Source organism: Vollenhovia emeryi, unplaced genomic scaffold, assembly GCF_000949405.1.
Source record: "Vollenhovia emeryi isolate VEMERY1.0 unplaced genomic scaffold, V.emery_V1.0 DF939146.1, whole genome shotgun sequence".
In the NCBI taxonomy this organism is placed as follows: Eukaryota; Metazoa; Arthropoda; class Insecta; order Hymenoptera; family Formicidae; genus Vollenhovia; species Vollenhovia emeryi.
In genome coordinates, this window is record NW_011967220.1 from 1,525,975 (window position 1) to 1,539,392 (window position 13,418).

General features: G+C 32.6%; 1 protein-coding gene across 3 annotated transcripts in view; it reads left to right on the forward strand.

Moving 5' to 3' along the window:
• Positions 1-13,418, forward strand: part of LOC105566213 (5-hydroxytryptamine receptor 1) — a 74,702-nt gene that overhangs the window by 23,614 nt on the left and 37,670 nt on the right. For all 3 annotated transcript variants that reach the window (XM_012020040.1, XM_012020041.1, XM_012020042.1), the window contains exon 2: positions 11,373-11,675. In XM_012020040.1, coding sequence (XP_011875430.1) covers positions 11,502-11,675 — 174 coding nt within the window. In that variant the 5' untranslated portion in view covers positions 11,373-11,501. The remainder of the gene's footprint in view (positions 1-11,372; positions 11,676-13,418) is intronic.

Below are 13,418 nucleotides of genomic sequence, written 5' to 3' on the forward strand. Positions count from 1 at the left end.
TGATACCGCGCCGAGTGAAAAACAACAAAAAAACGTTGAGAATTCGTTGGCCTGCCTACGCAATGGAAAATTCCGTACTTAATATTTTATTGTACATTACTTTGTTCCGTGACTGTTGCTACGTTTTGCGTATTATTCTACGGACATCTATGGTATTGATTAAATTAACTGATTAATTCTGTTCAATCGAGAAGATGTTTCGAAACAAAAATCGTTGTTACTTAAATTATAATTACTAAGATTAGAGATTTATCCCAATTGTTGATGCATATAAATGTATATTACTAAATTACAAATCATTATTTATTATGTGCAGAAATTATCGAATTATTTATTTTAATAATAATGTAAATTGGTATGAAATACTTTGTTGGAAATAGCATTGCGCGCGCTGTTTGGTTTTAATTCGTATTTATTCATGATTTTCTTCACACATTAAGATTTTTTTCATGTGAAGAAGACGTAATCAATAGCGTTTTACCCTCACACTCGTCGCGATCGCGTCTTGGAAATCGATAACACAAAAGTAATACGACGCATGGAGCGACTCTCGCCACTGCTTGCCGGCTCGACGTTCGGCGAGCGAGTGATATCGCGGTGACCTTCAGGCACACGATGGCACGCAAAAACTTCGTACGTCACCGCGCCGAGTGAAAAACAACGAACGTTGAGAATTCGTTGTCCCGCCTACGACATTGAAAATTCTATACCCAGTGTGTATGAAATTCCATGATAAATCTTTCGCAAGGATCAAGTTTGGCTGCGAGAATGAAAAGGAGACTAAATCTTTGCAACTACAGAGCAGCTTTCTGTACTGAACAATTTAAGTTTTTGGCAGTTGAAATGATCATAAATCGCAATGAAGTAATTTCAAGTTAGCGCTTTGATCTTTGGACGTACAGATTTCACGTGCGAATCGCGCGAGATATTTGTCTTGCCGGTTAACCGAGCATCGATAGCGAATCGCGAGGATTCAGCGATCACGCGATGACATCGATCGCTGATTGTTCACAGAGAGCGATCGCGGTTCTCCCCGTACTTGTCGCGAACGCGTATCGATGAAAAATAATACGATACGCGGAGCGGCGCGGGCCGCTAACCGACTCGTTCGACTGTCGCCGCGCGAATGATTAGACACAATGAGAATAGACCGTTCTCGCCCGAAGTGTTTACGACGCGGCTACGTCATTTCTCGGAACCGGTGCTTCCCACATAAATAATTTTACGAAATAACTACCTTAAATTCTAATTACTATAAGATTAAAGATTTTACCTCAATAGTTGATACAAATGTATATTTCTAAATTGCAAATCTTCATTTATTGAGGGCAAATTATGGAATTATTTACTTTAATAATAATATAAATTGGTATTAAATATTTTATTAGAAATAGTATTGCGCGCGCTATTTAGTTTAATTTATATTTATTTTATATTAGTTTTAATTTATATTTATTCATGATATTCTTTACGCATTAAGATTTTCTTCATGGAAGAAGATGTAATCTGACGTTGACACACTGTCGAAATACATATTACATGATCTCCGCACTGACAGCTACTCGCGGTAGAAAGCCAAGCGAGAAAATCAGCATCGCGGAACAGCGCCGATAATTAAATCTCTTATATATCTTTTTAAAAAGAAGATTAGGTAAAAATTAGGTAAAAATAAGATTAGGTACCGTTGTATCTCATTAGAAGGATAAGAATTTCTTTCATTCTCCATCACTCAATTAGATATTAAACTTTAACTTCTTTTTCTTTAACTTTTTGTTTAGTCTCTAACTTTCTTTATGTATATTTTTGCACAACTGCGTCAAAATTCACATGCGAGCTAAAGCATGACACGAATTTAAAAGAGAAGTGAAGCATATCGCACTTCGAGAAAACCAATCGGCATCGCGGAAATGAGGTCTCAACTGTACGATATTAACGACATTCACGCCGGTAACATCTCTATTTTAGAAAGGGAGGGAAAGTGATTTGACTTGCATACAATTTTGTTAATTAGAGTAATTGCGTCGTTTTCATGAAATTAGATATGTATTATACAATAGCACAATATGTACACTGGTTGGATGGTAGGAATTAGTATCACAGCTAGATGGAATAACTAAATATAGGTAAATGATAGAAAAACCCAATCTTACGTGACTGCAATGGAAATTACATTAAATTGTATGCAACGGAAAATCACACATTCTTTACATCGATATTCTGATTGCGCGCGAGCATAACCGATTTAGCAAAAAATTACCCGAAATAAACGAATAATTTTTTACTTGCCCAATTTTTCTTTTCATTACATTCTAATTTTTATTGAAAAGGTGCAACAATAGTCTGTAATGTAAAATAAGTTACAAAGAGATTAATCGGAATTGGCATTTTTTGTCAAAGCACAATTAACCATAGTCTCGATGTAATCTGCAGAATACTTTCCATTCGGTTTTGTACTTGACAGTTTTTTGATGACAAAGAGACTTTCTTTAATGGCTTCTTCTATCTAGGTTTTCCATTGTATTTTTGCGCCTTTTATTTTTGCAAACTCGATAAGTCGATTTGCGTCTGTTTTTTGTACAAAAAGAAAATCATTAGTGAGATCGGAAAGTGAACGTAACATTTCAAGTTGTTAATCTCCTACATCCCGATGACTCCGCAAATAGTATACCCGTCTTCTGTAAATATCGGCAGAACGTCAGCAAACACAAAACGAGGAGTTAGCATCAAAAACCGAATGGAATCGTGATGTAACGTACATACGTGGTTACGTGAAATCGTTTGAGGAATATTGTGAAAATAAAAAAATCTCTGACAATGAATTCGATAATGCAGTTTACTGTTAAGAATGCGACGCGTGATGATTTAAGAAAATCCATTGATCAAACATCATTAGTACCGACGAAAATTTACAAGAAAAATTTCTCTCTTTCTGTCTGAATGAAATATTACAAAGAAATCAATAGCTTGATCGAATCCTTCCGTATAGCAGATGCACGTAATTAAATTGCCCGTAATACCTTAGCTCTCTTATTGTTAGTCAATCCGTCAATTTCTATCGAATCAATTGCTATCACGTTTTTCGCGCGCAGAATATGAGCCCGATGAGATACGCGTCATTTCGAACGATTGATCACATTGATGAACGATGAGCGTCTACCTGTCAGCGATCGCGCCATTTCTCTGTGTATCGTTCGCGCGTATAATTTTTGAGAGCGATTCTCTCGCATTTAATTTTCATTTGCACTGAATTCTTTTACCGAAGTGCTATTATAGGTTTTCGAGAAAACGGTATTGTACAAGACAACACAGGTATATATACCTAACGGTGGGAAATTGGTTTATTTACTAGATGGGTCTTCGGGGGTGTGGCCCCTCTGCATCCATACGATAGTCTACCAAACTATTCAGTGAGATACCACGCATCGCTCTGGAGTTGCGCTGCTATAGAATATTAGTTTTACTTTATTCAATAAAAGAAAGTAGGCAAGCGAGAAAAATTTCGAACAAGGGTCTGTATAGTTCAGTTGAACGAGCATTCGCCCAGTAAGCGATAGGTTCCAGGTTCGAGTCCTGGTCCAGTCCTAGCCCATTATTCTTTTCGTCGAAACGTTAATAAATAGCGCGTCTTAGTGCCTACTTGACCTACTTCCCCGAAGATACGCTCTTATTTATTACTATGGAGATGTCTAGTGAATTTTTAATAAATCAGAGAGATGAAATTAAATTGCTACATTTAATTGTAATGGCTGAAATTGTAATATCTCATTTTCTCTATTAAAATCGTGCAATTTTATTTTTATCCTTGGGGGAGGACGACATCAATTTTTTTGGAAAATAAATAAGGTCAAAACAATGTTTAAAATTAGATTTAACAATCTTCTTTTAACAAACCAATAAATTATTTAAAACATTAAGAATAGAATAAATTTACCGGAATATAACAGTTAATCAATTTGTAAATATTAATTGAATAATAAAACTTCAGTGTTACACCTGTATAGCAATATTTTCAATAATAATTACTCCTCAAAATATGTTATTAAAATATAATTATGCCAAAGTGATAATGACATATTACTCTGCATATAATAACCCAAATAAGTATATAAAAAATTATGCTAAGTAGATGCAATAACAAAAATAAAATAATAAATTGGCGATAGGAAATGCATTTATACATATCTATAAAAATTAATGTGTACCATCAAACGAAAAGATTAAATAATAACGAACAATTGATTTCATAAAATAACTGTTCTTTTCTTGATGTTTAATCAAAAACATGATAAGTAAGAATTGATAGTGGGTGGGATAATGTTACAAATCAATCCATTAGTCGCATTAGATCTGCCACTCATCGATCATTTGTTACGGGTTTTCCTCGTCATACTTTAATATTATCATACAGGATTTTCACTCATTAAAACAGAACTCATGTCAGAAACCGTAAAATTGGTTTTCCTTTAACATAAATTTTGTTCTATACTATATGTATATATAAATCAGTATATTTTTATTTATCTAGGATATTATGGACATACGGAAAAGACGTCATTTCAAATGACGTCAGTTTTTAAATGATACGAACGATTTACGCTTTCGTGAAATTTACTAAAACACTAATAAAGATACTCGGCTGAAAGTTTTAATGGTATAATCTCTCAAACTTTTTATTTAAAAAAAACTGTAATAAGAACGGTTAATCTTTTAAAGAGGTAAATTTTTTACGTAGGCAAGTCAAGCAAATGGCCCTAGATAGAGACGAAGGGCTATCTGTCCACATAATAACATTATTGACGGTAATTTGTGCACGAACCTGTAGTAATACAATTTTAAGTTCTTCTTGTCTTTGGTAAAACTGATCTCGTTGTGCACAGAATAAAATGTTCTTGCTATTTCATAAATCGAAGGTGTGTGCGTATTCTCGCATTCCTCGCGTCTGTCCCTCTTCGCCCATTATCCCTGCGTACTCTTATCATCCCAAGTAATGATAATTCAGCAAATTACAAAACTTTACCATTATCCACATTACTTTATTGTAAATGAATTTTCGCATAATCGCTATCGTCAGCTAAATTAATTTGATTAATTATTGCTGTTATAAAGTATAGCGAACCTCCACACTAACATTTCTCAATTATCATCGGACTGCATTATGTAATAAAGCTATAATATTATGTTGAAATAATAGATTCTAAAATATAAGAAATTGTGACAATCTTTCGTTTTCTTACAGTTAAGTATAAATTTCACATTCCAGATTTGATTTACGTAAGTATAATAATTTAACGAATTGCATTTTCACAGATGTCGATTACAGCTAGTTACAGCACGTGACTGCTCAACACGTAGCTTAATAGGAGTTTCTTCTACTTCGTGAAGTGCTATTTAATGCATGTTTTGCGTGCATTTTCCATCGAGGTGATACCTTAAAATACTTTTCATCATGCAATTCCAGAAGCGATTAACTACAATTTCGTATTTTCTTCTCATCTTAACTTCGAGTATTATAATTGCAGTTTTTCATTAGATTTTATTTTAATTGTTCCACTTTACCGTTTTACCCTTTTACAAGTCTCAGACATGAGAATATACTTAACCCTTTCACACATTCAATATGCGATATATGTGCAATATATCGCCCAATATACATATGTGCCTTATTGTTAGTATTATAGTTCACAAAAATCATATCGCTGATAGATTTTTTTTAAGTAAAATGATTTGTAAAGCATCCTAGTATGTACAGTAAACAAATTATTTTTTTAGCTAAATAGGTTTTAAACATACGTTTAAGATGATCATAAATATAAGAATTAATTCTAAGCAAGCTTTGCAGTGTGCATTCAGTGTGCAAATAATTGATTTCGCTATTTATTAATAAACAATTTTTATGTATTGACTATTTTTATTTCCTGGGATCTTTTCTTGTTATTTTATTTAGTATCATGACATCGTATATGTAGATATATTGATCATTTCTATTTATTTATTGTTTATTTATTTATTATTTCATTATTATTTTTATTTATTTTGTTATAATTTTTATTATTTCTGTTATTATTTTTGTTTATTTATTTATGCTTTCAATTTCGATGTTGCTCTCTCACTACGTATTGTGTCTCGTTTAATATTCGTAATTATATCTCTACATACTTTTCATTTAATTAAGGTCAATTTTTTCACTCAGTTCTTCCTGTTAACATTATCAATTTTATTATCGCGGCTGATAAAAGTGACGTTCGACACGTTCAGGAAATTATTATAGACATCAATAAATCAAATTATATTATTTATATATAATAATTCAATATTTCTACTCGTTTTATTGTTCCAGGAACTTTTCACTTTGTCAAATGAGAAAATTATTATTAAACGACCCAACTAGCAAATTCTAATTAAAGAAATTTATTGCGAAAGCTATTACCTCAGCCAGCATTTTAACCCTGGACCTGCCTCTAGGCTGTGTTTAGAAACGTTACCCGAATAACCCAGTGTACCGTTTTATCCTTGTTGCTACCGAATGTTGTTAACCAATGTTAAACAAGGATAAAATGATATACTCGGGCACTCGGAGTGTTTTCGAACACAGCCCTGGACGATCGACCGTCTCACCAACATGTCTCATTGTCAGTGGTGAGACGCCCACCTAGGGTGTAGGAAGATCCAGGTTCAAACCCTCGCTGAAGTAATATTTTTCGCAATAAATTTCTTTAATTAGAATTTGTCAGGTGAGTTAATAATAATTCCCTCATTTGTTAATTATTTACTGGCGATAATAAATCTTTATTCTCATCTTCCACTTTGTGTTACAAACTACGAGCCTGACATTATTATTTAAAATTGACAAATTGTTCTCACGTGACGCCTACAAATAGAAATTTTTGATCATATTTATACTGTATGTAGATATAAAATATATTTAAATAAAATTTGCGTTAAACAATAAGAACTAGGGCCAAAAAATAAACGAGCACTATTAGACGTTATTATAAATACATTATTTTAATTTCGTTAGACGGAACTTCTCTTTTCGCAAACATTCCTCTGGATCTTGTAATTGATGGTTAAAAGATAGAATCCACAAAAATATCAATTGATGAGTTTATTTCCTCTCAGTTAAGTTGGTTTTATCTTCTACCTATTTTACTTTTAACCAGACAACTTACAAGCAGACTTTTGGAAACCCTATGAACTTCCCTTTGTCGCCAGTCATCGCAGATATTGTGATGCAAAACTTCGAGGAAAAAGTTTTAAATACTATTGACATAAATTTATCATTTTACTATTCACATTTTACCACAACTAACTTGATATTTTACTCGAGCAAACAACGGTAAGAGTCTTTTGACGCCGAATGTGTTCTTGCAACCAAACGACGAAAAGGTTCTGCGATATTTTTCTAATTGCAAAACTATTACTGTGATTACCGATTTTTGTTCATCTTGTGTAATTTTATATTGTACTAGAAATGACAAAACGTGCGCTTCGCGCGCGCAATTTGTAGTTGAGCATTGTATACATGCAAAGAAGGTATGCGCAACGTAAATTTAAAATAAAAAATAATTTATCACTCACTGATACGATTCGCAACAGCAGAGTTGTACATCGTTAACTGTACATGTTAAACTGTAAAAATACAAATATGCAATATAATTATTATAGACTAATTATGCAAAATCGAGGTTATTGTATTAAATATACTTTACATTTTATATTGTAAAAATAGGTATTTATTTAAATATTTATATAGAATACTGAATTTTTAATATAAACTCACAAAATTTTATACGTATGGTTTTTTCTCTAACTTTTATTCGAATCCTCGTTCGAATCATTTGAATAAATAAAACAAAAGTGGAGAACAGATGCTTTATTTTGCACAAGTAGCAAATAATATAAAAATATAAAATACTCACCTTACGATTTCTCTGCCGTTGCCCGATGCCTCCCAGGCCTGCTCCTCTCAGATTTCCTTGTTGCACTTACACAACACTCACTCGCGAAAATCATCGATCGCGCGAAATTTCCGGCACTCCCGTACGCGATGTGAAATACCGCGGAACGCACGAAATATTATTAACAAAATCGCGTGATTTTCTGTCGTACAAATTACTCGAACTAACAACTTGCATTTTTTATTAGGAAGAATAGGATAATGGATAAATCACTTTTGAATTGGCGATATAAAATGCAACGCGTGCATCGGAATCCAAGCATGATCTGCGGCAAAGACGTAGTTATTAGTCCGCAACGAAAGGATATTTTACAATCTTTGTCATTCAATCTAATCCTCGAAATAAATTACGTGAACAAAATTTCCAGCGATTAATAGTTGTTATTAATTGCAACAGTTAATCGAGACAATTTTCGATTACATTTAGATAATGTAACGACGTGCAACAAGCGACTTTCTTTACTTTCTGCCTATTCGAATTGCGAAGAACGACAGAGCGAATTACAGCGCGTACGCCGAAGTCGTACAAATTTATCTCTTTTTTCGAAAATGGAACCGATTACACGAAATCGATAGATAATTAAAAGCACGGTGCGTAAACGAGATGTAACCGCAACAAAGTACCACGGTTTACATTCATATTTTAGATGAATTAGTCTCGTGAAATATCTATGTATGTATACGCTGATAAAGAGCCATTGTCCCAACATACAATTCGTTTCTCATTGCAAGTTGTAGAAACTTAATAATTAATCGAGGAACGTCACTTGTTAATGGTAACCCTAGTAGCACAGTGCATTGGCCAAATATTGGTTAAACATTGGCCCTATACAACCAAATATTGGGCCAATGTTTAACCAATGCACTATGCTACTAGGGAAAGGTGTAGAAATCAATAGCGTTTTATCCCTGCATTCATCGCGATCGAGCCTTGGAAACCGATAACGCAAAAGTAATACCACGCACGGAGCGACTCTCGCCACTGCTTGCCGGCTCGACGTTCGGCGAGCGAGTGATAGCGTGGCGACCTTCACGCAACAATGGCCCACATAACGTCGCACGATACCGCGTAGGCAGACAGACAACAACAAACGGTGAGAGTTGTTCCAAAATTGTTCCGAAACTACGAAATTGAAAATTCTATACTCAATATTTCAAATTAATAATCTGTTCAGTGACTGTTATTACATGTTGCATATTATTCTGCGGTTTCTACTTATTGGTATTGATTAAATTAACGATTAATTCTGTTTAATCAAGAAAATGTTTTGAAACAAAAATCGTTGTCACTTAAATTCTAATTATCGCGGAAAAGAGGCCTCAACTGTTCGATATTAACGACATTTGCTCTGGTAACATCTCTTTTTTAGAAAGGGATTTTCACATTTACCTCAGCCTCTTGTACACAGACTTTTACATTTCATTGTTTTAACTTTTTGACTTTTTCAATTTATTACGTTTTAATTTATTTTTTGTACAATTTCCTTTGATTACTTTAATTGCGCGCTGAAAAAGACAAAGTAATTGTTGAAACCTACACATGCGTGCTGAAAAAGACAAAGTATTGTTAAAACATACACATTCGTATTTTAACGTAATTTACGGGTAATAAATTTTATTAATTAATTTATTTGTAATAACAACTAATAGTGTTCATCTATTTTTTGGACCTAGACTTCCTTACTATTGTTTATACATTTGAACAAGCGAGTAGTTGATATTAAAATTTAAGTTCCTTATATCTCAGTAGAGGCGTTATAATAAATACAGGTTCGGGGAGGCACTAAAACGCGCCGTGAAATAACTTTTGGGGAAGCTAATGGGCAAGAACTAGATCTGGATTTAAACACGAGACCTTCCACTTGGCGGGCGACTGCTCTTCTTATTGAGCTATCTAGGTCCACACTCGAAACTCCTCTCGCTTGTTTATTCTATTTTACCGAAGAAAGTAGAAATAATATGCTAGCAGCGCGACTCCAGAGCTTGGTATCTCGATGGTTTAATTGTTTAATAGACCATCATGTGGATGCAGAATGGCTACAGTAAAGATGTTATATATTTGTAAATATGCGGTATGATTTAAGCCAAAAACGTTTAATCTTATTACATTGTTTTTATCACTGTATGTTGCCATATCATTTTGTTGTAAAAATTATATCTATATTTTACGATTTTTAAAATAATTTAATACAACGGGATTTATTTCAATTTTAGAATATAAAGATACTTTAGTTTGTGCATCTCCCATATTGGATCTACTATTTTGTGTTTTAATTATTTCGACATTTCATTAAAAACATGTAATATATACAATTTCATTAGAATTTATAAAAAAAAACGTATTTTCTTCTTTGCACAGTTTTCACATTCTATTTCTTTTATAATTTATTTTATCTGATCCCATTTTCGTATTTTGCAACCACAAAAATTTTTAGAAATTAAAACCGATATATTTTACTTTTAAAATAAAAATCGGATATAGCAGGATTAATACAGCATCCGTATAATGCCCACTCGTTCTCCCAAAGAAAAAAAAACGATTTTTTTGTTTGTCAACGACCACGTACTTTGTGTAAAAATTTCATTCTCTGTTTTAAAATCAGAATCACGCGTTTATGTAGCGCTTTCAAAGCTATTTTACATGCAAAATGCTAATATTTGATTGGGTCGGTATCTGTTAACTGAGACTTTTTAAGTATTGAATCTCTCGGAAAAAAAAGTTGCGAGTATAATTCCAATGTAATCATCGCTAAAATCCAATTAATTTAACAACTAAGTTATTCAGCGAAATAATTAGAGCGACGACAAAGACGCACTAATGCTCTTTGCGAATCTATCGTAATGTTCGCGCGATTCTATCTCGTTAACAACATGTTCAAAATTTGATACAACATCGTCTGAAGACTTCTGTAACTATTTCCATTAAATAGTCGCCATTCAATAGTCGATTTCAATCAATACTTGGGGCAATGAGGCACTCGCATGATATTTTTATTTCCCATCGTGCCATCGATAATGCGCATGTCTCTTGTGAGATAAAATGCGCATGTATTTGTGAGGGGGAAAGCTGCTGCTAAATTTTGTTCCAAAACCACTTGAAATCAGCAATTTACATCTTTATCATTGCAAGACTACAATTCAGGACATCTACTACGCTTCCTATTCCACAGAGTACGGTCTACATGAATACAGCTGTACGCTTTTGAGTCTTCCTTATTCGTATCATTTATTCAATTCAATCCTTCTGAGAGTTTCTACGCTTGAATCTGTAGCCTAATAGTACCAAAAGTACAGCGAAAAGTAAAACAGGAAATTTATAAGGCCAGATGTAACAGTATACATTGATATTTAATTAATTACTCAGATAAATGCGTTCTCTGAGAATACTAGGTTAATAGCAATCATGATTTTGCAGGAAGCAAAAATTGATGTGGGATAAAGAACTGTTGCTGAGTTTCTCCATCCGAAATTAAAGCAAGGATATTTGATGCGCTTGTGCAAATCCCTACATCCACAGTGATCGAAAGGATACAAAAGGATCAGCATGACATCACAAGATACTATCATCTCGGTAAAGGAGGAAGATCTAATCAGCGTCGTAACATCATTTATCCACTCAAACTCCACGTCGATTACCAACAATGTTCAGCCAGCTGCTACATTTCTTTCCTTTTTTATAAACTTTCCTGGCGATTTTTCACCCTACAATGCAATAGAGGTAAGCGAGATATTATCAACGTAATTTCAAAAGAATCTACTTTTTTGCAGTAATAAAATGTCTTAACACAAACACACTTCGCACGAACAAATGGGCGAATGAGTGACAATATTTTATTACGTTCTAGAACAACATTTTTTTTTCGAATGACTGGCTAGAAAAAGTGAGTAAAGATAAGGGAATGAGAAGGAAGAAGGATGCGTTACAAATTAAGATTAATGCACAACCTTTACAAGTTTTTAAAGTAGGCATAATTATTTTACAAATTAATTCAATGTAGATTTTACACTTGAAGAGACAAATATAAAATTACTTTCGCGTCTTCAATACATTGATAACCTACTTTTAAGATATCATAACGTTTTAAATTCTTATCTCCAACAAATTGTTGCTTACTTTCCTCTTGTTATTTAGTTCAGCAAATATGTAACTTTGTAACGTTTACTTTAATCAGGGTTAGTTTACAAAAGCCTTTGTGAGTCTAATTAAATATTTACCAGAAAATAATTCTAGTCTATAGCTAAGAGTGATTTATGTTTAAAAATACATCAATACCACCAAGAAAAAATCACATAATACATGAATTAATTATAGTCTTAGTATAAACAATTCCAAATTTATTTATTCAATTATATTTATAATTCTTTTAATTCTTCACGCGTTGCTCCGCGACTAGATTATCAATAATTTATTGAAAACTAAACATATAAAATACAATATTTTAAGAAACAGACTTGTGTTTATACAATAAATTTTTTTGCAAATAAGTGCAATCTTTGCAAATAAAAATTGCACACAATGTATCATTTTTCTCATACTTTTATAAATTAATGAATACAAATATATTTAATGATACAACATAATTATGTCGACTCAATTTCCATATGACATTATTATAATTTAATTTATTTATAAAAGTCCATTGTTAGATTGATTTAATTTACACGCACGCACGCTCGCACATACATATCAATTTTCATTGTTCTTATACATGACTGCATAATCCACTATATTAAGCGATTGTTGCAAAAGTATAGAGAAATGATGCATACTTTTTATAAACTTTAGTCCTGATATTTCCATGAACTGTTTATCAGCGGATTACAAGAACCGCAAACTTGTTTGTTGATTAAGTTTGCTTAAACCTACTAATCTCACTATCACAAGCCTGTATGAAACACAGGATATTATAGCTTAACTGCTTGCGGAAGAGTTAAACGTTGATTGTGTCATCAGTGTTTGACCCTAGAGTATACATATGTAAATTTGTACTCATATATAAATATGTAGTAAATAACATTTCGTTTCTCTGTATGCAATAAAAATAAAGAAGAATTAAGCTGAATGAAAAAAAGACATATATAATGTTATCAAATTAAATGCATTTACTTAATTGTCTCGTGAATGCGAAATCAAATTTTGCAACATTAAGAAATTGAGCTGTTAATAATTTATACTGACATTAAATTATTTGCTATGCCTACTATCAAAAACTAAGTTGAATTAATATATGTATGTACGTACACGCATATATTTTTTATTTGATATTAATTTATATGTTCTTGAGTTCTTTTTGAAAACAAAAATTGTTATAAATTAATCCTTGACTAGCGATAGGGTTATTCAAAATGAGTTTTGTTAATTTTCGAAGATTACTTGTACTTTTTTAAAAAACTGTATTTAAAAAACTGTTACTTTCTTCTGCTGTTTGTGCAATAATAAAAAATGCAATAATACGCTTCA